This window comes from Phyllostomus discolor, chromosome 1 (genome assembly GCF_004126475.2).
Source record: "Phyllostomus discolor isolate MPI-MPIP mPhyDis1 chromosome 1, mPhyDis1.pri.v3, whole genome shotgun sequence".
NCBI lineage: Eukaryota > Metazoa > Chordata > Mammalia > Chiroptera > Phyllostomidae > Phyllostomus > Phyllostomus discolor.
In genome coordinates this window covers 162,715,560-162,738,177 of record NC_040903.2, presented here as the reverse complement: position 1 = coordinate 162,738,177, position 22,618 = coordinate 162,715,560, and the positions used below count along the sequence as shown (strand labels likewise).

The 22,618-nt window shown below is 37.8% G+C and overlaps 1 protein-coding gene across 1 annotated transcript; it reads right to left on the bottom strand.

Annotated features, from left to right (window-relative positions):
* Positions 1–3,255: 3,255 nt before the first annotated feature.
* Positions 3,256–21,090, bottom strand: LOC114493057 (AP-4 complex subunit epsilon-1-like). Its single transcript, XM_028507754.2, has 6 exons — positions 20,877–21,090; positions 16,412–16,670; positions 10,200–10,754; positions 8,807–8,997; positions 7,001–7,158; positions 3,256–6,001 (listed from the first exon to the last, which is right to left on the bottom strand). The coding sequence occupies exons 1-6, from the start codon at positions 21,029–21,031 to the stop codon at positions 5,841–5,843; spliced, it is 1,479 nt and encodes a 492-aa protein (XP_028363555.1). The 5' UTR covers positions 21,032–21,090; the 3' UTR covers positions 3,256–5,840.
* Between the last annotated feature and the right edge of the window lie 1,528 nt (positions 21,091–22,618).

Genomic DNA, 22,618 nt, shown 5'->3' with positions numbered 1-22,618 from the left:
CCTTTGGAACAAAGCCCACAGTCGAGCTGCAACCACTTACGAGGATCCACTGTTTTTTCAGCATTACAGGTACTCCCGGCGACTCACTGATGTTTGACACCATCTGTACTTACCCCACATCCAGGACCATCCTCAAGTTCTCAGGGTTCTCTGGGACTCATTTCTCAGGTGCCCTCCTGTCTTGGATTCATATATCTACCATAAAGTTTCCCATGTGACACAAACGAAACACATTTCCTTTAAGTAACTCCTTTTCCTGATGCTTTATCCCAGAGGGCCTGTTCCTTCCCTACTTTCCTGACACTATTGACTTTACTGATGTCAATATAGTTGTCTCTCCCATTATCATCGAGCTGACTTTTCTAAACAAAGAGGTGACACTAATTTAGCTGGTAAATCTGCCTTGCCATATCCATTAGCTCCCTATTTTTAACTTGAACTTCACGCACCAACTACCTACTGCTTTCTGTCCTAGCACAAGTTTTTCCAGATCAGTAAAACTTCATGGACATTTACCATAATTCAGCAAAGTCCCCCTCCTCCAAGTCATAATTTCTATCCATAATCACATTATATTTGAAGAGAGATCTCTTAAATGGAAGGTCTCAGCCTTCAGAGTGCTACAGGTCTCATCAAGCAATCATGTTTCCTTTTTCCAAATTGGCACAAACTATATTCACTGGAACCTTTTTCCACTGACCTATATCTGTCAGCCAGATCAGACCACTTTATTCCTGAGAGTGCTACAGTATTACTAAAATCAGTACCTAGATATTACTTGGTTTCGGATAACTCATTCTGAGGGGACAGATCTCTTTAGTCCTTTGTCCAATAAACCAATTGCCTATTATTGAGTGCCTATTATGTACCAGGCAAAAGAGACATGAACATATACAGATGGTTCCTAACCATAGAAAGCTCACAGTCTCTCAATATGCACACACATAAGTAACTTTCATTCAATTGCTAACCCTGGTCCATTTGGCTGCAGGCCACTCCTCCTTTCAAGAGCCCCTTTCTTTTCAAGTACTGCAGTGGGTTTGATGCATTTAAATCACCAGTGCTCCAAAGATGAAACTTCAAGTCTCAGCACTCTTTTCCTGCTACACATTATAGCCCATAGGAGGCATACACAGTAAGCTGAAAAGGCCATTTCTGACCTCGATTTGTGTTTTAGGATATACAACGCAGAGATGGCCAGGAGATTCAGAGTGTTCGGTCACTAAGTCTCCACCTGACTTACTGTGTTTCTTCCATCTCAAGGCAGCTGTAAGGAGAGGGCATTAAAGAAACAGAACTATGGAGCATTCTGGTTAAGATGGCAGCGTAGGCAGGCATGGCTCACCTCTTTGCACAACCATATCAAAATTACCATAAAAAATTGAGCTGAATGGAAGTCTGACTGCTACAGATTAAAGAAACCACATCCATCCAGACTAAGCCGGAAGCTGGTACCATATCTGAGACTCCATCAACCTGGCTAACACTGGCTCACCTTGGAGATCCCCATAGGTTCAGTCCCACCAACTTACAGGCCCACCCAAGCTGCTTTTCCATATGAATGGCTGGTCTTGGCTCCTGCAGCACAACTTCCTAAATCCTCTCAAACAGCCAATACCTGGCCTCATTGGAGTCCCAGGCCCAGCACTAGCAGCAGCCAGCTTAGATTCACAGCTTGGCTGCACCTGGGAATCTCCAAGCCCAGCACAAGTAGCAGCCATCTCAGATTGCTTTATAACTCAGGCAGTGTGACTTTGAGCAAAACACTAGTGGGAGCTGAGCCTGACCTGCACTACCTGGGAAACACCAGAGCCAGAGCACCCAGTGGGCAGCTAAAGACCATGTTGGGGCACCACCACCCTGCCCCTGCACATTTGATCCTCCATGGAGGGTAGAGTTTGGTAATAAATGGTCACAGACAAACCTTGCAGCTGATTGGCCTGTGTAAATCCCTCCCATTGATCTGCCAACAGCAACCAAGGCTCAACTACAAGAGGAGGGGGTATTCAGCACACACGAAGGGTGCACCTCAAGTAGCCAGCCTGAGTGACGGGGAGGCTGGGCTACTGAACCCTACAGGACACCCACTACATTAGCCCACACTACTAAGATGGGGTCATAGCAGCTCTACTGCTACATGGATATGGAGGGCACTTTGATGGTCATCAGATGAGAGGGGGGAGGGGAAACATGCGTGAAGAGGTGAGGGGATTAAGAAGTACAAACAGGTAGTTACAGAATAGCCATGGGGATGTAAAGTACAGCATAGGAAATGGAGTAGCCAAAAAACATACATGTATGACCCATGGGCATGAACAATGATGGAGGGAATGCCTGAGGGAGTGGGGGTGCTGGGTGGAGGGGGCCAAAGGGGGAAAGAAAAATCAGGCCAACTTGTAACAGCATAATCAATAAACTGTAATTAAAAAAAAATACAGAAACAGAACTCTGGAATGCTCTGGTCAGGCTAGGATGAAAGCAGGGGACATGGACAGGCACCTGAGGATCAATCCACACTCTGGCCCATCTGAAGCCTACAGAGTTCCCTCAGAACCTAATATAAAAACAGCAGTTCTTTATTTTTAATAACCAATTAGACCAGATTCTTATGGGCCTTATTGAATAAATTACTCTTTTCATCCCATTCCAATTGTTTTTGCTCTCTTTTTAAAATATTTTATTTATTCGTTTTTAGAGAGAGGGGAAGAGAAAAAGAGAAATATCAATGTGTGGTTGCCTCTCACGCACCCCGTACTGGGGACCTGGCCCACAATCCAGGCATGTGCCCTGACTGGGAATCAAACCAATGACCCTTTGGTTCATAGCCCGCACTCAATCCACTGAGCTACACCAGCCTGGGCTATTTTTTTGCTCTTTTTAGCTAATGCTTATCAAGTTACTGAGTAGTACTACTTATTATTCAGCTATTCAGACAATAAAGAATATAAAGACCAAAGAACAGTATAGATCACTTTGCATTTATTACATATTTAACTGAATTACTTCAAATCACAGAAGTCAACTTCAAAATAATTAATGCTTGGTATTAATTTGCATTTTCCCCTCCTTAAATTTTAACACAGCAAAACACCTTAAAGACATGTGAATAGGTTCAGTGCACTTTTAGTGGCTCACAATTTTGAGACAAAGACATTTATCCATAAAAATTAAGACAAATAGCTCAATATTTAAAAATATTATTGACATGAAATAAAGAAAAAATAAAATACTGCATTTTTACCACAACTGTTTTGATAGATGACAGAAGAATATTGTTTAAAATAATGCTCCTCTGCAGAGCCTTTGCTGTGGCTGGCATGGTTGGCACATAGCACTTGGTAACTGCTCAGCTTCCATCTCCAGCGCTTTAGAAGGACCCTTACTTGGGCCCACTTTCCCCTGAGCTTGATCTGCCTGCCTCCACAGGGACTACTCTGGTGGGAGCCTGACTATTCTGCTTCCATCTGCTCTTAAGACTTTGCTCTCTTCCCTTTATTCTCTCCAGATTCACACTTGCTGCCACCTGCGTTCTCAGCAAAGATGCCAGGCACAGAACTCGCGCAGCTGAGTAACCCCACCTCCCAGCTTTTATTCTCGATGATGTCCCTTCACTTGACAGTTTTGACTATAATGTAAGAAGGTGACCTACCAACAGTAACCATTCGCCTAGTTTATAGTCACGTCTCCTACGATGCAAAAGTAGTTGGTGATGTCTGATTTAGAACTTAAAATGTTAATTAGTTTAGGCAAAATATATACTGCTGTGAAATTCTTTCCTACTGTTGTTTTTAAAACCATAAAAATATAAAAAATTGTAAACATTCTACTGAACATTTCAGTAGAAATTCTGTAACCCTACTTTTTGTGGCTTCAGAAAGAACAGAGGTGATAACACGTTCCCTCTGGAAGACCCAAAATCATGTTCCTAGCCCAAACCTACCATTACACATCTCCCGCCATTTGACAACCCTACAGGTCAAGCATATCTCTCATGACAACTGCTGCAGCCACTCCTGAATGCCCTGGTAACAAAGCAGCAGCTCAGTGTAATCTCTCCCAGATAAGCTGTCCAAAGCTTGCTGGGTTCCTTACATCCACTGCTCTACACCCAACCCAGTCTCAGTAACCATGCAAACACATGAAGTACGGACAAAAAATTGGGGGCACCTCTTCTGCTACACGCTGCAAAGTGAGAGGGCACTTCCTATCTCATTGTCAGAGTAACAGCAGAAGCAGGTGGGTTGCTGCTGACAGAGACTAGGAATAAAGAGGAAGCTGATGAGTCTTGCCACCAGTGTCCACCACACCTGCAGAGACAGCACATTCCCTTTACCCTGCCCCTGTGGGGAGCCTGAAGATGAATCTCACCTTCTATTTAAAAGGGGAAACCTACACAGGAAATTCCAGTCATTTTTCATTGCTTTTACAGCAAGGTTTTACTGTGTTTTTAAAAGCATGAAAATAACAAGGTACATTTTTTAAATGAGTAACTTAAAAATCAATTTTAAAAAAGAATTCTGTTTTTTAGGAAGGAATACACTAAACACAAATGACTAATGAAATCTATCAGCTCTCGGGAATCCCCTTAGCATCTTTCACATCCAGTACGATTCCTGAGATAACCTAAAGCCAGAATTCCACACCTGGGTGATAAACAGTATCAATTAACCAGAGTATTAAGTACAATGACTTAAATCTATATTATCTGAATAATCTCCATGGTGAAGTGTCATAAAAAGTAAAATAGTAAATGTTTCCACAGCACCATAAGGTTTTATAAAACACAATTTCAGTTTTTAACATTAATGTACAATCCAAGATTCGGGTCCATCATTCACATTAGGCCGATAATAGTTCTGACAGAGGCACGTAGGCACAACTATAATATGAGAATGATATGTTTTATTGAAGAGCCTGTATGGTATACTGACTCACTGTTTTGGTTGCATCCTCTGAGTACTAGCGGATTTAAAGGCCAGGAAAAATTGTTTTGCCATTTATACTATAATCACAAATTTTAACTTGCTAAAAGAACCAAAGTGGTAACTGATTGAGATATTTGCCATAACTAAAAAGTCCTTTTATATGATTGCTTTAGTACTGTGTGTTCTTGTGGGTTTTATATCTATGTGATATTATTTTGTAAATGACTCTGAGTTTTTAACTTAAGAATACAGTGATTCACTTTTCATTTTAAAAATAAATGCTAATGGAAAACAAATTTTGTAGCCAAATTATCTGCAATTATGTATAACAAGTTATTTATAATAAAAACTGTATTACAGATTGGATCCCCCAAAATCCAGCATGCTCATGGATCTCTGGAACTAAGCGTGCGCAGTGTCAACTTAGTTCAACACTGATCTAAGCACAACATAATTAAAAGTAATAACTTGCCCACCAAAAAGCATACACTGCATTCCAAAGCCAAATACGAATTAGGTCTGGGGTTATCAATTCCATGTCTCCCCTCCATTAATACAGAGAACTCAGACTTGGCTTTACTACAAATCAGCTAGCACTACAGTATATTTGCTATAAAATTACTTATAACAAAATAAATATTTTCAGTCTCGCTACACTAAGTGATATATAAATCATTAGCAGTTTATAACATTAGCTTGGGTCACTCTTTGGGACCCAAGCATACTGTACAATCCTGAGTAAAAGGTTAGGGATACAGTTTCTCGGGGACCTTGATCAAGAATCATAAAGATAACACATAAAACCACAACTCATAAATTATCCCCATTTTCATTAGAAGTACCATGAGTTCTTTTTACTTTGGTAAATAAGTTTATCTATGTAAACCATTTATTTTGATGGAGTAAGAGCTTCTGCTAGGAACCCTCCATCACCTTTTGACACTGATACAATAAATAGTCAGGAAGACTAGAGCAGGAGGATCTGAACCACAGGGCCAATACGTCACCATGAACTCGGAAATGCAGCAAACAGGGGATGGACGGGAGCAGCTGACAGGCCAACAGCCCTTCATTGCCTACAAAACAGCAAAAATAAAAATTCTTTAATCAAAACAACTTCAACAGACATTTCTACGAAAGATATACAAATGACCGATAAACACATGAAAAGATATTCAACATCACTGCTCAGTAATGAAGTGCAAATCAAAACAACAAAATACTTCACATCCATGAGGATGCCAATTATCAAAATAAATAAGTAACAAGTGTTAGGGAGATGTGGAGAAATCTAACCCCATACATTGCTGGTGAGGAGGTATATGGTGCACTTGCTGTGATAAACAATATGACAAGTTCTCCAAAAATTAAGTATAGAATTACCATATGATCCAGCAATTCTGGGCATATAACCTAAAGAAGCAGGAACTTGAACACAGATTATCTGTACATCCATATTGACAGTGGCATTATTCACAATAGCCAAAAAGTGGAAGTAACCCAAGTGTCCATCAACAGATGAACTGATAAACATAATGTGGTATATTCATACAATGAAATAGTATTCATTAGGAAATTTTGACACATGCTGCAACATGGGTGAATCTAGAAGACATGATGCTATGTGAAATAAGCCAGTCACAAAAGGGCAAATATTGTTATGAAACCACTTACATGAGGTACCTAATGTAGTCTAATTCATAGAGATAGAAAATGGGATGGTGGGTATCAGGGGCTAGAAAAGGAAAGGAAATGGCGAGTTAATGTTTAACAGGTAAAGTTTCGGTTAGGGAAGAAGAAAAATTCAGGAGATGATGGTGGCAATGCTGCACAACAAGATGAATCTACTTAATGCCACTAAACCATACGATTAAAAGGGTTTAAAATGGTAAATTTTGTTATGTACATTTTACAAAAAAAATTCTTCAATAAAATCTGAACACACTAATCTAAAAGACACTAATAATAGGGAATACAGCTCTAAGAAATCTGACACCTGGAAATCTGACAACTTGTGTTCTGACTGTGGGAAAGCCTCTGTAAACACAGGATAGCCTTTTCATAACTCTACACACCTATGATGTCAACAACGTGAAGTCTCAGGTTCTGCCGCAGTGTCTTTAGGGCAGCAGGCAGGGCAGCTTGAGATGCTGATATTTTCACATTTTGCTTCACATCATTGGCAAAGGATAACCAGAGTTTGCCAAAGTCTTCAGTTGATATTTTTAATGGTCTGAAAATAATTCTTAAAATTAGATTGATGTCCAAAAGAATGAAATGATTCTAAACAAATAAACATACATTTCAAATGAATCATAGGAATAAAACAAACATTATAAATCTGGGTCCCATAAAACTTATGTTTTTAAACCAAGTAGGATGTAAATGCTAACCATCATCTTCAAACCTGATGAAAATAATAAAGACATGCTATTAAAGTTCAAATGTTTCTTCAATAAATCACCTCCTTCTCTCTTTTTCTGAGTATTTGTGATTTCAATATAATTTTACCAAGTAATTTCATGAATCACTCAAATATAAAACTTTCCTTTCAAGAACACTTTAGATTAAGTGATAATGACTCTATCAAAATCATACAGAACAGTATGAAAACAAAGACCGAGCACCTTAAGTAAATTAGACCAAGAGAAAGGATTTTAGCAAATGTAGTTTGAAAATGGTTCATGAGACTAAAGATCAAATAGTTAACAATGTGCTGTCTCAAGTTGGGATTATAGGGAACTTTTATATTCCACTTATATTTTTCTACAGCATTTTAATTTTTATAATATGTATATATTGATGTTATAATTAGGAAAATATTTTTAAAGTTAGAGGACTTTATTAATACGCACATAAGAACTGTGTTATATATATTGTGCTTCTTCAGGTTATGAATGCTCACCATGGGAGACACCTCCTAGTCAAAGAATATTTTATACAGCAACATGGGTATAAATACTTTATGACAGATTAATTGACATGTTCTTACTAAAAAATGTTAAAGAGCAGACAAAAATTATAGTAGTGTAACACAAGTGGATTTGTGACAATTTAAAAAATTTACAGATAACTGGTAATCTACATTATTGGTTCAAGCAGCCTTCATTTTTAAAAAAGTCTGAATACAGTACAGTACATTCATTATACAAAATTAGAGGTAAGAGGTTGTTTTCAATTATTTCGGTAACACTGTACAGTGCCTAGTATAATGCTAAATACTATATGTCTAAGGAAAGTTAAATAACTTTGTTGAATAATTTTCTTGCAGGTCTCTAAAGCTTAATAAACAGATTTTAGGAAAGAATTAATGAAATAAATGAAATACAAATGAAAGAAATCTTAGAAGTTTTTTAAAAAGTCATGCAAGCCCTGACTGGTGTAGCTCAATGGATTGAGCATGGTCTGTGAACCAAAAGGTCGCTGGTTCAACTCCCAGTGAGGGCACAGGCCTGGGCTGTGGGCAACCACACACTAATGTTTCTCTCCCTTTCTTTCTCCCTCCCTTCCCCTCTCTCTAAAAATAAGTAAATAAAATCTAAAAAAAGAGGCACGTTTAAAAAACAATAATAAAAAAAATAAAGTCATGCAGAATCTTTAAAGTTATTTCTGTTTAAACACTACTTTAATCTCAACCCCAAGCTAAATCGGGTCTCATATTATAATCAAACATTGTACCATTTATTTTCTCTTCAAAGCACAATTCACAATTATGTATGCATTTATACAATTGTTCAATGTCCCCTCCCTAAAAATAGGGCTGTGTCAAGTTGTGAGCTGCTATACTCCGCAGCACCTAGTAGTAATGTCCAGAAAATAGGCCCAATAAATATTTGCTGAATGAATGAATAACCTGAATTAGCATTCCAGAAAATATTTACCTAATGAAATCTAACAGTGATAAATTTACTGAAAAGTCGAGCTGAACAACATGAGTATCCATCATTTGATAATTTACAGAACCAGAAAGATTCCCTTCTGTAAAAGGTTCTTCCATCTGCACACTATATTGGAAGTTTTTTGTGTTCTCTGCTTCTATGACAGGCAAACAGCAATCAGATTGCTCAGTGATCTGTAAATAAAAGCAACAGAAAGTACTGAAGAAGGGATCAATACAGACTATCACATGAATACCAATTTTCTATTTACCTGAAGTGGTATAAAAGCATAGTATTATGATGTGATAATAATAAACTCCATTATGAAGATGACTGACAACTTCGCTGGAGAAAAATTCACTAGCACAGATAATGAAGAAATAATAGTACATAGGTTAAAAATATGTAACAAATGTCACTACAATGAAAAACTGTATAATTTTTTACAAAAGAGATTATTAAACTCTAGTCTTGTGGCTCTCAGTCCTGGCTAGCACCAGATTTTTAAAGCAAGGAGAATTAAAAATAGATATATACAGGTGTCTTCCTTTCTCATTCTCTACCCTTAAGCTCTGTGGTAGAGCTCAGGCAACTGAACTGGGTTTTGTTGTGTTTTTAAGTTCCACAGGTGATTCTAATGCACATCTAGAGTCCGGAACTTCTGCCCTCGTCTGGCCCAGGTAATATCACATTCAACACATTTGAATTCGTAATAGAAACTGAGTCAGTTTTGTGGCATATTGATGTACTGGTCAAATCTATGATAGCTCCATCAAGGACAGCCGTACAATAATGCAAATGGCATATTTCCAGAAATCACAATGGCAGTCTCTTAGAGTTAAGGCAGAAGCAACTGATGCCTGAGCACTCAGCATAATGAAAAGGCACACACTATTAATATCTTCACTTTAAATGTGAGGAAACTGAGGCACAAAGCAGGTGTGTAACTTGACCATGTAACACAGCTAATAAGCAGCAGAAGCAAGATTCAAAGCCAAGCAGTCTGAGTCAAATGTCCACATTCTAGCTTCTGTGCTCTATCGAAACTCACTTTATTCAGGGTGGGGCAAAAGTAGGTTTATAGTTGTTTGTATGAAAAATAATACAATAATTAATACCTAATAATACAAGAATAAACTCTGTTTTGTGTACTCAAAACTGTAAACTACTTTTGCCCCACCCTGTATTCATGGCCTTTCCCAGTACAATCTTTATTGCGTTTCCTTGTCCCCTTTGAATAATTCATCTCTACTCAAAATAATCAAAAACCTGACACATCTTTTACTTTTTTGCTAAAGGTGAAAGAAAAGTATAAACCATCAGAAGAGCCAACAGCGGAAACACTAAGTAAGCACTGTACATTAAGGCAAAAATAATGAACCATTCATTGTCTTACCTTGAAATTTTTTGCAGGAGCAATTTCTAAGTTAGTATTTTTCAATTCCTCACCACTCTTACTGGAAACTAACCACACCATCAATAAACAATCATCTTTCCAAATTTTGTAAGAAGACACTGATATGGTCTCATTATTACAGACCTCCATAAGATCTGAATGTGTGAGTTCAGTAGTTTCTTCCAACAAAGAAGCTAAGGAGATTTCATTGGCAACTGAGGCTGCAGTGGATTGAGGAGGGTGAAAAACTTCCATGTTGTTGTCAGCAAACAAAGAAGGTGTAGACAGCCTGCAATTTGAGAGTTTCTCAACCAAAGGCAATTCTGTGAGTGATTCAGAATCCAAAAGTTCTGAACTAAGGGTAAATTTCTTTAGTTCTTTATCTTCTGTATCCTGCAAATTATCCAAATAATAATCTTCTTCATAAGTCACATTTGATGAAGAACTAAAGGAAGAACAGGTCATATTATGAACACTGGTTGTTTCTCCACTTTTGGTTTCCTTAACTTTTGATTTCCTTCTGAACTTGTGAGAGATGGTATCTGCTTTTCCTAGCTGGAAAATAAAACATCATAGTAATAGAAAAAGAAACAATTCTTCTAGTCATGAGTTTTAAATGTCTTTCTATAATTTCAAATGAGCAATTTATTAACTTGATCTATAAAGCACAGATTTAAAAAGAATCAGAGATGAATTTAAGTCCTGAAATTCTGACAGCTATGTAACTTTGAACTATTAGCTAAATTTTATTTCTCCTTAAAAACACATAAAATCAGAAAAAGAAGTAACATTTAAAAAGTCAACTGTGACCCTGGCCAGGTAGCTCAGTTGGCTAAAGCATCTTCCCGATACTCCAAAATTGTGGGTTTGATCTTCCAGTCAGGGCACATACATGAATCAACCAATTAATACATAAGTGGAACAACAAATCAGTATTTCTCTTTCTCTCTCTGTCTCTGTCTCTCTCTCTTGCCCACCTCCTTTCCTCTTTCTCTTAAAAAAGAAGTTAACTATGAAAAATTCTAAAAACTCGTTAATATCAGAATACTATAGTACAGAACTGCACAAACCAAAAACAGTGAAAAACCTAGCTATTTTTTGAGTTCCCAGAGTTGTCATATAGAACGTAGGATATCCTCAAACACAGGGATGGCTCAAATTCTGATTCAGTACTCTATAATGATCATGATATCATGGCCTGTGAGTAAAAAAGCAGGGAAGACAAACTGATTTGACCTCCAGAATCAGCTGGCAATGGCTGACTGGAACACACAGAGGAAAGAAACTCTAAGTGACCAGTGATGTTTGCTACAAACTCAAGAGACAGGAACAGTAAGTTTTCCATCCTTGAGCTAATCCTCCTGATGAAAGGTCTGTAAATCTACGTAAGAAGAGATAAGTGTCCCCTTGCCTCTCAAAATTCTATCTAAAATCAGTAGAGCAGATTGGCACTACTCTAAGTCCGAGTCAATGCCGCCATCCTCCTTGGGGGCTCTAACACAATGTGGCCATCCTTCACATAATTCTGGTTAACAGAATTCTAGCTCCCTTTTCACACCTTCTCATTCTCTCAAGTCCCAACATCTCTTCCAACTCTCAGCAGATAAGTTTGTCTCCCACCTTTCCAGTCAGAAGTCATCAAACAAGAGCATTGTTTTAACACAAAAGCAAGTAAGGGAGGGTGGGGGAAGGACCTCCACCCCAGCAGCTGTGGGATTTGAATTAGACACACAGTACTCCCCCCTTGTTTTCCACGGTTTCGGTTACCTGCAGTTTCAGCTACCCAGTCAACCCCAGTCCAAAATATTAAATGAAAAATTCCAGAAATAAACAACTCATAAGTTTTAAACTACACACCATTTGGAATAGTGTGAAAAAATCCCTCACTGTCCCACTCTGTACATCCCAGGAGATGCATCATCCCTTTTTCCAGCATATCCACTCTGTATACGACACCCAGCCATTAGTCACTCAGTAGCCCGTCTGGGTTATCAGACCACCTGTTTCTACACTGCAGTGCTTGTGCTCAGGTAACCCATATTTTACTTAATAATTGCCCCAAAACAAAAGTAGTGATGCTGGCAATTCAAATATGCCGAAGACGAGGCAGTAAAGTGCTTACTTTAAGTGAAAAGGTGAAAGTTCTCAACTTAATAAGGAATGAAAAAATATTATGCTGAGGTTGCTAAGAACAAATCTTCTATCCAAGGAAGGAAAAAGAAATTTGTGCTAGTTTCGCTGTAGCAACTCAAACTGCAAAAGTTATAGCTACAGTCAGTGATTAAGTACTTAGTTAAGAGAAAAGGTATTAAATTTGAGGCTGGAAGACATGGAAATGTGTTTTAAATGATGGCAGCATGTTGCACCAGAAAGCATTGAGCCTATACGACAACTTCAGCAAGGGGTCCCCTGAAATGAGTGATACCAAGCCATCTACTGCAAGCAAGGGATGGTCTGGCATTTTTCATCTCACATCACCACAGGAAGGGTGAATACAGCACAACAGGATATTCTGACAGAGACCACATTCAAACAACTTTTATTATAGTATACTGTTATAACGGTTCTCTTATTACTTATTGTTGTTAAATCTCTTACCTGTGCCTAGTTTATAAATTAAACTTTATCATAGGTAGGTATATATAGGAAAAAACACAGTACACATAAGGTTCAGCTTTATCCCCAGTTTCAGGCATCTGCTGGGGGTCTGGGAACACATCCCCCATGGGCAAGGGGAGACTAATGTATATGGGACTGCTCAATATCATTCCTCAGGTCACTGATGCTCTTGGTTTCTTCATTTGCTTTATCTTTTCTTTCTGTTTCTGTGTTTCATTTGGATAGTTTATATTACTTTGTCTTCAAGTTTAGTATTTTCTTCTGCACCAATATGCTGTTAATCAGAGGCTACACAAGCCAGAAGACAGTGCAGTGACATCTTCGTTAAATTACTTAAATAAAAGAAAGTCATTCTAGAACTCGTTACCCAGAGGAAATGTCTTTCATTTTCTAAATTTTTAAAAGATTTTATTTATTTATTTTCAGAGAGATGGAGGGAGGTAAAAAGAGAGGGAAAGAAACATCAATGTGAAAAAGAAATACTGAGTGGTTGCCTCTCGCATGCCCCCAGTGGGGACCTGGCTTGCAATCCAGGCATGTGCCCTGACTGAGAATGAACCAGCAACCTTTTGGTTTGCAGGCCAGCACTCAATCTACTGAGCTACACCAGCCAGCACGAGGAAAATGTCCTTCAACAATGAAGGTGGAAAAAAAAGCAAAGGTGGGGGAAAGAAAACCCTTGACCCCTGGAGTGAACTATGTAAAAACATTAACTAAGAGTGAACCACATACCTAAAAATAAAAACTAGTTAAAGTGAAATACATCAATATAGCCCTTGATCAATGTAACTGAGAATTTTAACATTAAAAAATTGGAAAGGAATAGGATTGGTAGAGAAAAGCAGCCATCCAGAAAAACAAAAATTAAAACCACAATAAGATATTACCTCACACCTATCAGAATGGCTACCCTAAATACATCAATAAACAAGTCTTGGCTAGGGTGTGGGAATGCAGATTGGTGCAGCCACTATAAAAAACAGTATGGAGATTCCTCAAAAAATTGAAAATGAAACAGCCTTTTAACCCACTGATCCCACTTCTGGGAATATACCTGAAGAAACCCAAAACACTAATTCAAAAGAATATATGCACCCTATGTTCACTGCAGCATTATTCACAATAGCCAAGATTTGGAAGCAACCCAAGCGCTCATCAGCAGATTGAGTAGGTAAAAAAGCAGTGGTACAGTTACACAATGGAATATTACTCAGCTATAAAAAGGAAGGAAAGCTTACCTTTTGCGGTAGCATGGATGGACCTGGAGAGTATTGTGCTAAGTGAAATAAGCCAGTCAGAGAAAGAAAAGTACCATACAATTGTACTTCTATGTGGAACCTAATGAACAAAATAAACTACCAAATACAAACAGACTCATAGACACAGAGAACAGACTGATAGCTGTCAGAGGGGTGGAGGTTGGAGCACTGGGTAAAAAAGGTGAAGGGATTAAACAAAAAATAAATAAATAAACACACAGACAACAGGATGGTGACTGCAAGAAGGAAAGACAGGTGTGGGAGTAGAAAAAGGTAAAGGGGGAATAAATGGTGACAGGAGACCTGATTTTGGGTGGTGAAGACACAATATAATATACAGATGACATATTATAGAATTGTACACTTGAAACCTATATAATTTTATTAACCAATGTCACCCCAATAAATTAATTTTTTTAAAGGAGTCATGATACAGACAGAGTATATCCAGTAGAGCTGAAACACTGTCTGCTTCACCCGAGAGACAGAAGAAATGTTGGGTTGAGGAATTAGACGATACATGCTAGTTTTTGTGATCATTTACCTTCCCCCCTTTCTGCATGCCATCTGAGTTACAGCAAAGTTCCTCACAGATTCAGGGTTCCATAAAACAGGGAAAATAACCTCCTTTTAAAAAAACTATTCTCTCCCTGGCTGGCACAGCTCAGTGGATTGAGCACGGGCTGCGAACCAAAGTGTCGCAGGTTTGATTCCTAGGCAGGGTACATGCCTGGGTAGCAGCCATGACCCCCAGCAACCACACATTGATGTTTCTCTCTCTCTCTCTCTCTTTCTCCCTCCCTTCCCTGTCTAAAAGTAAATAAATAAATCTTAAAAAAAAAAAAGAAAGAAAAGAAAAGAAGACTGGTATTTTAAAAACAAAAAAACCAACAACAACAAAAAAACTACTCTAGTGATTGCTGAGGGGAAACATGTAAGGTGTAACCCAAAAACAATTTAGCATAATTCAAATAGAAAAACATTCTAATTACATACATTTCTGATTTCAAGCCCACCACAAAAAGTTAGTCTGTTGGCCTGAATGTCCTGCTGAGACAGTCTCAAACTCTGTGCACTTGTGGAGCAGGCAGGAACCCTTCAATACCAGCAAGGAGGTTCACAAAGCAGGGCCCTACATAAGCCTGGGAGCACTGTGACCTCGATGCAATCTGATCAGGGTGCACTCTGAGAACATGCCCCGTCAGTGTCAGAGCATTCACTGGTCCCCTCACCACGGCCTGCAGGAACAACTCAAAGGCCCCAAATCCGCTGTTGAACTGCAAATGCTGAGTGAGACAGCATTATGATACATCGCTTAGTAATACTTTTAAGCTCAATTTGTTTTTTCTTAGGAGGGGATGAATACCAAGTCTGCACAGAAATGGGATCTAGAAAAAGAGAAACACAGGCAAACAGTGCAGCCTATGGTCTGGCCTAGTGCTGACAGGGATGGAGAGAAAATTCCACCAAGAAAGAAGGATGAAAGAGCTAGGCCCTGGTTCTGAAGTTAAGCTGAAGAAAATGTATCTCTAATCACAGTTTTGCACTAGGTAGGTTTATCAGGTTACCAAATAGAAAATCACATGGAATTCTCAGATGTTCAAAAATAGTGACTGTCCTTCACTACAATTGTTTATTCTTTTACTCTGAGAATAACTATTAACATAAAAACCTTTGAAAATCATAATCATAATGCCTGAAAGTAGTTATTATTTTTGTATAATTTCAGTCTCAGAACACTTCTATCTTCTTAAGTTATAGGCAAGATGTAAATAAATCTTATCTTCTGTTTTTATCATAAGCATTTTTTAATTTACAATGCAGTATTTATCCTTTTTGATGGCTGAGTAATATTCTGAGCTACTATTAATTTATGTACCCATTCTCCTGTAGTCACCTAAATTGATTCCTATTTTTCACTATTAAAAACACCATTTTCAGAAATACTTTTTCCACAGACAAATCAGTATTGTGGAACTATTATTACTGACAGTATTTCCATCAGGCACCCTCCCCCATCCCCATCCCCCCTACCCCACCACAACTGCCTTCTACCCACTCCACTGAGAATACCCCTGGTTATATTTGTACCTTTCTTTGGGCCCTGACCCTTGCCCTAGCTGACTAGACAGACTAGAGAGACCACCTGACTCAAGCTAAGCCAATTAGATTTTCTCTTTCAGGAATATACAGGTGTGTCATTGTGGGTCTGGAGCTGGGAAAGCCATCTCCCACCATGTACACAGATGGATGGCCAACAGCTTTTATACAGCCAGGTTTTTATGTACAAAACAGGAGACACAGTTTCTCAGAGGAATATAACTGGCTACTTACCAAATTGACTGTACTTTCCGATCCTAGCCCAACAAATAATGATGATGCCAGCAGCTGCTTTTCCTTCTCCTCTTTCGACTGGGTAAGGACTTGAGACTGGTCCTTTTTTGTTATAGTTTGATCTACATTCTCCATTATTATACTCTCTTGAGGAACAGGCAGAACTTCAGTTTCATCACTAGTTTTGCTTTCCTTCTTGGGAAGATAGCCTTCTTTCCCCCACAATTTCTTTATACCTTCCAGCTTCAAGCTATTTGTCCTAAGGAGATTGATATTGAAATTAAGTCAAATTAAATAATTGCTAAGTAATGACTTTCTTGGGCATTTAAAAAAACACATGATGCCATAGCCTTTAAGAAACAGCTTTTATATTGTATTCCACATGCCAGAAGTAAAATCTAGATCTCTAGATTTTATTTTAGTTACAGCCAACCTCCCCCTACCCTTCTGCCAAAGGATTTAAGGCAACAAAACGCTAGAATTAGTTTAATTGCAGATCAATCTTCATTTAATTGCTTAAATAAGTTATCCAAAAATAGAACTGTAAATCAGTTCCTTTACCCCACTGACTTCTCAAAATATCTTTAATTCTGATGAGTTAAAGATGAGACATGACTCTTAGGTTTCTTAGCTATAATCATTCAATGAAAGAATTAACCCTACATAAATTCAATAAATAAATCCGGTTGAAAGCAAAAAACAAACAACAACAAAAAAATTCCTATCCACTCCAATGTGTAAACTTATCTTTAATGCAAAAGGTTTTCTTAATATGAACACTAGCTACACGTTCAACTATTATAATGTACTTTCATAAAAATGAAGTGAGGTTTGATCTATAAAAGAAAAAAGTAAGATTTCTGGGAAAAGCATGAAGGATTGGGAGGGTTTTATACCTGAGGTAAAGAAGACTTAAAGTAGTGATTAGGGTTTGGACTCACCCAAAAGTTACCGCTATGAATCTGGAGTGTCTAACATAACCCTAAGAGCTGGCCGAAACAGCTGAAGATTGCCTCCACTGTGTTTATGTAAGAACTATGTGTCCTTGGCACTTGGCTCAGTTAAGTAGCCCTGTCAATGGTCCAAAATAGCATTTTAAAAATTTGTCCTACAAGATAGGCAGATCATGAAATGAATCTAAAAGAAAGGCTCAGAAATGTCTGTACTAATTATTATTCCCTTTTACTTTGTTAGAATCATGATCCATTTGATTTTCTGTACCGTGCCAGAAACAAAATTGGGTAGTCATACTTCATACTGAGTGAAGAACTAATGCTATTAAGTACTGATTGGCTAAAAGAAAATCTGAACATTAATAAAGAATGACCTACAGAGAATTAGTCCATTGCTCCTCAATAAATTTTGCTGCTAAATGGTCCTTTACAAGTATCTTCATTTCTTCTTTTCCTTCAGGTACCAAAGAGTTTTCTAAAAAGTTGTCTAAAAAAAAACGTATCTATCAACCTGTTAGAAGAAAACAGACTGTTCCTGCGTGAGCAGATCCAAAAGTGATCATGGGAGCCACTAGTGACCCCCAACATCGCTAGGATGCTCAACAGCAGCAGTTCAAATGGATTCATGAATGTCCACAGCAGAATAATGTTTCTAGAACCCCATTTACCAAGACATACCCTTTAATGATTTTTTTAAAAAGCAAGTCCGCAAATTTTACTAATAAATGATTCAAATATTAGTTTAACACCAACAAAAAGGCAGGTGTGTTGGACACTGGGATGCTCCATCCAGATTTCCATGATTTCAGTGAAGGACTTTCCAGTCCCCACTGTTGGCAGTGCAACCCCCTCAGGGGCTACCTTAGAGGCAGAGGGTCACCTCACCAAGGAGAATGGCCTTTCTGGGGGCAGCCTACATGCAGTGACCAATGAACAGAAGAACAGAGTCTTGTCCACCCATTTTGGCCCAACTCAGTACAACTCGGAAGGGCCATTCTCCCCACGGACTCAGTAACTCCCCACGGAGTCAGTAAAAGCTGCCGCTGGCACTACATTGCATATTAACTTCTTCCTCTACCCAAACCTGCCTCTTTATTAATGCCAAGGGCACTCCTTACTATTCTACATGCTAAATTCCATCATACTGTGTGCTTCTCAGGAAACCCAACCCACAACAATAAGCAAAATGGGAAGGGGGAGGAAAATAAACCTGAAAGTAGCCTTGAGCTATTTTAAAGGTTTTTATGGCTAATTTCATCTGCATAACATGTCTATTAGCAACATAAATCTCCCATCATGCATTATATACAGACAGTCTAAAAAACAGGAAAAGAGATGAGAGACCAGCATAAGACCTTCATATATAAAATGATATGAAACATATTGTAAAAGAATTTTTTAAACGAGTCATCTTTATATAGATTTTGACAATAATAAAACAATTTGTGAGTGTCCCAGGTTCGATTCCCAGCCAGGGTACATTCCTGGGTTGCAGGCCATAACCCCCAGCAACCGCACATTGATGTTTCTCTCTCTCTCTTGCGCTCTCTCTCTCTCTCTCCCTCTCCCTCTCTCTCTCTCTCTTCTCTCTCCTCTCTCCTCCCCCCTCTCTCTCCCTTCTTCTCCCTCCCTCCCTCCCCCCTCTAAAAATAAATAATAAATAAAATCTTTAAAAAAATACAATTTGTGGTTTTATATGGTATACCTTTGTATTATTTAGAATTAGGCCATTCAAACAAGTAAATTCTGGCCAAGCAACCTTCAAAGATTAGGGATATATTTTAACTCAGCTCTAGAAATTCCCATATGAGGTAGGGTGCTGCCTGTAGTAGGGCTTAAGGTGAGTAATTCTAAATTGGGCAGACTACTGCCTTATTATCAGCTTGGCAGAGACTACAGAAGAGTGACTATCTCCTCTGTAAAGCTGATTCACCTTGCCAACTACCACATAGGTTCCTAATCTAAAATAATGTGTGAGCTGTGGTCCTCTTTGGAAAAGCATTCTAAATTCAGCCCTTGTGTTCCATTTTATGGTAATACAGCATATGTGTAACTCCTTAACTGCTTTGCCAAATGTCATTTCTCTGAGGGTAGCACACGCATGTGTATAAAATGTACAAGGCCCTGTCAAGTCCCCCGTTCCTAGTTCAATACTAAAGAGCAGATGCTGTCCATTGCTGTACAGGTGAAAAGGACTGGGTTTCCTCCTTGGGTTTGGAGGATTCCTGTTTCTCCTTCCCTTGCCCCTCAATTCCCTATTTGAGGCACTTAATAGCTTTCATCTCCACTATCACATGCCCACAAACCGGATCTATCTCCCATGCTTGGAATACCAAAATTAAATGTCTGGGTATCCACAAAGCTGGGGAAAAAGGCTAAGAAAGAGAATTTGAACTTATGCCACTTCATTCAGCATATTATCCTATATTCCTCAAAATCTGTGTGTCTTTCTTCTAAGAAATACTTATTATAACCATCTCCCTGGAAGACCAACAAATACCCAAGATGAACATAAAATAAGGTAATTGATTTCTTAATGAAGATATGAAAACTCAAAATTCAAATGTCAACCTTTAAAGTTATCACCTTTGAGATTTTATCACATTTATTCTGACAATGCTGCCATTACTCAAAACACCTGAACTCTTTTTAGAAGAAGTTCCTACACAAATAAGGAAGCCATTTTCATTACTGTATATCATAAAAGGATACCAACCAAAGTCAGCCAGACTGACCAGAAATTTTATTTGAAAAACTCAGTTTTTGGATAATGATGATAATGATGGCAATGACTTTTTTTTTTTTGGCAATGACAATAATAGCAGCTACCATTTATCAATCATTATGTACTTGACTGTATGAGGGACTTTGCATAATTATCTCGTTTTATTAACTTAACCATGTTTCTTCTGAAAGTTATTTATTTATATTTCCAAAGTGAAAATCTACTTTAAAAGGGTGAAGGTTTGGCTACATATAAGACATTTAGACATATATCACCCATTTTCAAGGTGGTTGGAAAGAAGCTCTAATAGCATTTTGAGTAAAGTACACAACTTCCTCAAGTGAAGTCAACCACCTTATTTTATGTTCATCTCTACATCTGTCAATCTTCCAATGAGAAGGTTATAAAAAATAGATTATGAGAAATATAGAATTATATGCTCAAAACTCACCTGGGTATGTAGGTTTGATAAACTTCTTTAAAATGCACACACACACATACACTTACACACATATATATTTATGTATACACACACATACATATAATATGTAATAATAACACACACATCACTACTATGTGTAAAGCCTGTATACATTCTGTGCTCTCTTGGAAATAAGCAAGCTCTCCTCAAGTATAGGGACATACTGTACAGCATCAACACTTTGACAGCAATAAATAAAAACAACTAAAACAACAACCCATACGAAATTCAGCTTTCAGGAACTCTTCTATATTTAAAGACATTTAAATGCTCCCATATTCTCAAGTTTAATAAACAGGCACTTACTCTTTCAGCCCTGTCTCAGCACTATTTCCAGATACATCTGAACCCAGAGAAATGCCAGCAGGAGACTGTCGTCCAGTAAAGCCAGATGAAGAAAAGGAGAGTCCATATGGTTCAAAATTGAGAACTAGAATTTTAAAACAATAACAGAGGCTCATATTTAAAACAAAGCAAAAACTAGTTTTTAAAAAGCAAAAATTATCAAAGTTACCATTCATTACTGAAATAACTGAAGATGAGAATCCAGTGACAATTTTTAAAATAGAAAGGACTTGGGAGACAATCTAATCAGGATTTATATTAATAGTAATAAAACAGCTATGATTTATTTAATTCTACTTCATACCATTAGTTGACCAAAGACAGCCCTTCATTTTTATTTTACCTCCCCTAGAAGCTAAAACAGAATTGAATTAGGAAAGACAACTAATAAACCAGATCTATTGAAAAGTTGCTGCTCTCATGCAAAAATGCTTAAGAAGCTATGAATGAAGAATGACCTCATTTTGCTTAACGAATGAAATAAAAAAAGGGAGAGAAAGAGAAAAACGACAAGGAAAAATCCTGTACCAAATGGGCAGACATAGCCCTCAATGTGCAATCTCCCTTACTGATGAAGAATAAGGTTTACTCAGGTTCAGATTCCTTGGAGCTGTATACCCAAATGAAGTCAATCAGAGCCATGAAAACTTATACTGCTATTGTGGTAGAACAGAACCACATTCTGTTCTTTCTAAGTTACAGAACCTTTGATTCTTAGCTAGGTACAAGGCCACCCAGAAAAGAGATGACATTTCCAGACTTCTTTATCATCTGACTTGAGTTCTGACCAATGAAATTACACACACATTTTGTGAGCAACCTCTGGGAGGAATCCTCCTGAAAAAAAAAAAAAGAAATCTTCCTTTCTTCCTTCCTCTTCTATATTTAGGAAGTCACATCAATCCTAGGCTGTATACTTAAGAGTATCTTTAATGGAAAAGAGTAATAATAACCTTCTGCTTTGCATAAGGTCCCACTGTGGTTTTTTGTTTTCTAATATGTTTAGCTAAATAAACCTAAACCTAACTGGCATATATATCTTTTTGATTTGTCTGGATTATAATATAAAGGCCCTTCTTAAAACATAAAATGTACCTTAGAATATACAAATACAAACTTCTAGTAACTATTATCCTCATTTTACAAATGAAGAAACTTTGGTATAGAGTTTGCCACAAACTTACCCAAAATTACAAGGACAGGAAATAAACATACAGAAAAGAAATCAGACACTCTGGTTCCAGAACTTCTCAACTACTGTATTATACTGCCTCCTCCAAAGAAACAGCACCTAATCTGAAGAGCACTAAATAGAAGTCTGTGTTAGCTAAATGAATGATACAGAAGAGGAATCAATGTGTAATAGAAAAAAGTAATGGGCTGATTAGTAATCAGAAGAACTGAGTTCTTGATGTAGGTCAGGTGTTAACTAGGTGAATGAATTAGACCTAATTTCTTTGAAGAGTTCAGACTAGGTCAGCAGTTTCCAAATGCTGGTTTGATAGCCAGAATCAAGCTGACTTCACAGATTACCCATGGACCTTTTTGTACATACAGAGAAGCTTTCAGAGATTTAGATACAGAAGTTGTAGGAATGGGGCTCAAAACCCTGTATCATTATTTTAAAACTCCCTTTGTGATTACGACTCACAATCATATTTGGAAACCATCTGTCCAAATCTTTCTAAGGTCCTTTTCACCTA

What these genes read in the sequence shown, in the direction of transcription:
- LOC114493057 (XM_028507754.2), bottom strand. Translation starts at nt 21,031, where the DNA reads ATGAGCCTCTGTTATTGTTTTAAAATTCTAGTTCTCAATTTTGAACCA. An exon ending in CTCCTGCAAAAAATTTCAAG is followed by an intron (nt 8,998 to 10,199) that starts GTAAGACAATGA and finishes TTTTATTTACAG; the next exon opens with ATCACTGAGCAATCTGATTG. An exon ending in TCACTGTTAGATTTCATTAG is followed by an intron (nt 7,159 to 8,806) that starts GTAAATATTTTC and finishes AATTATTTTCAG; the next exon opens with ACCATTAAAAATATCAACTG.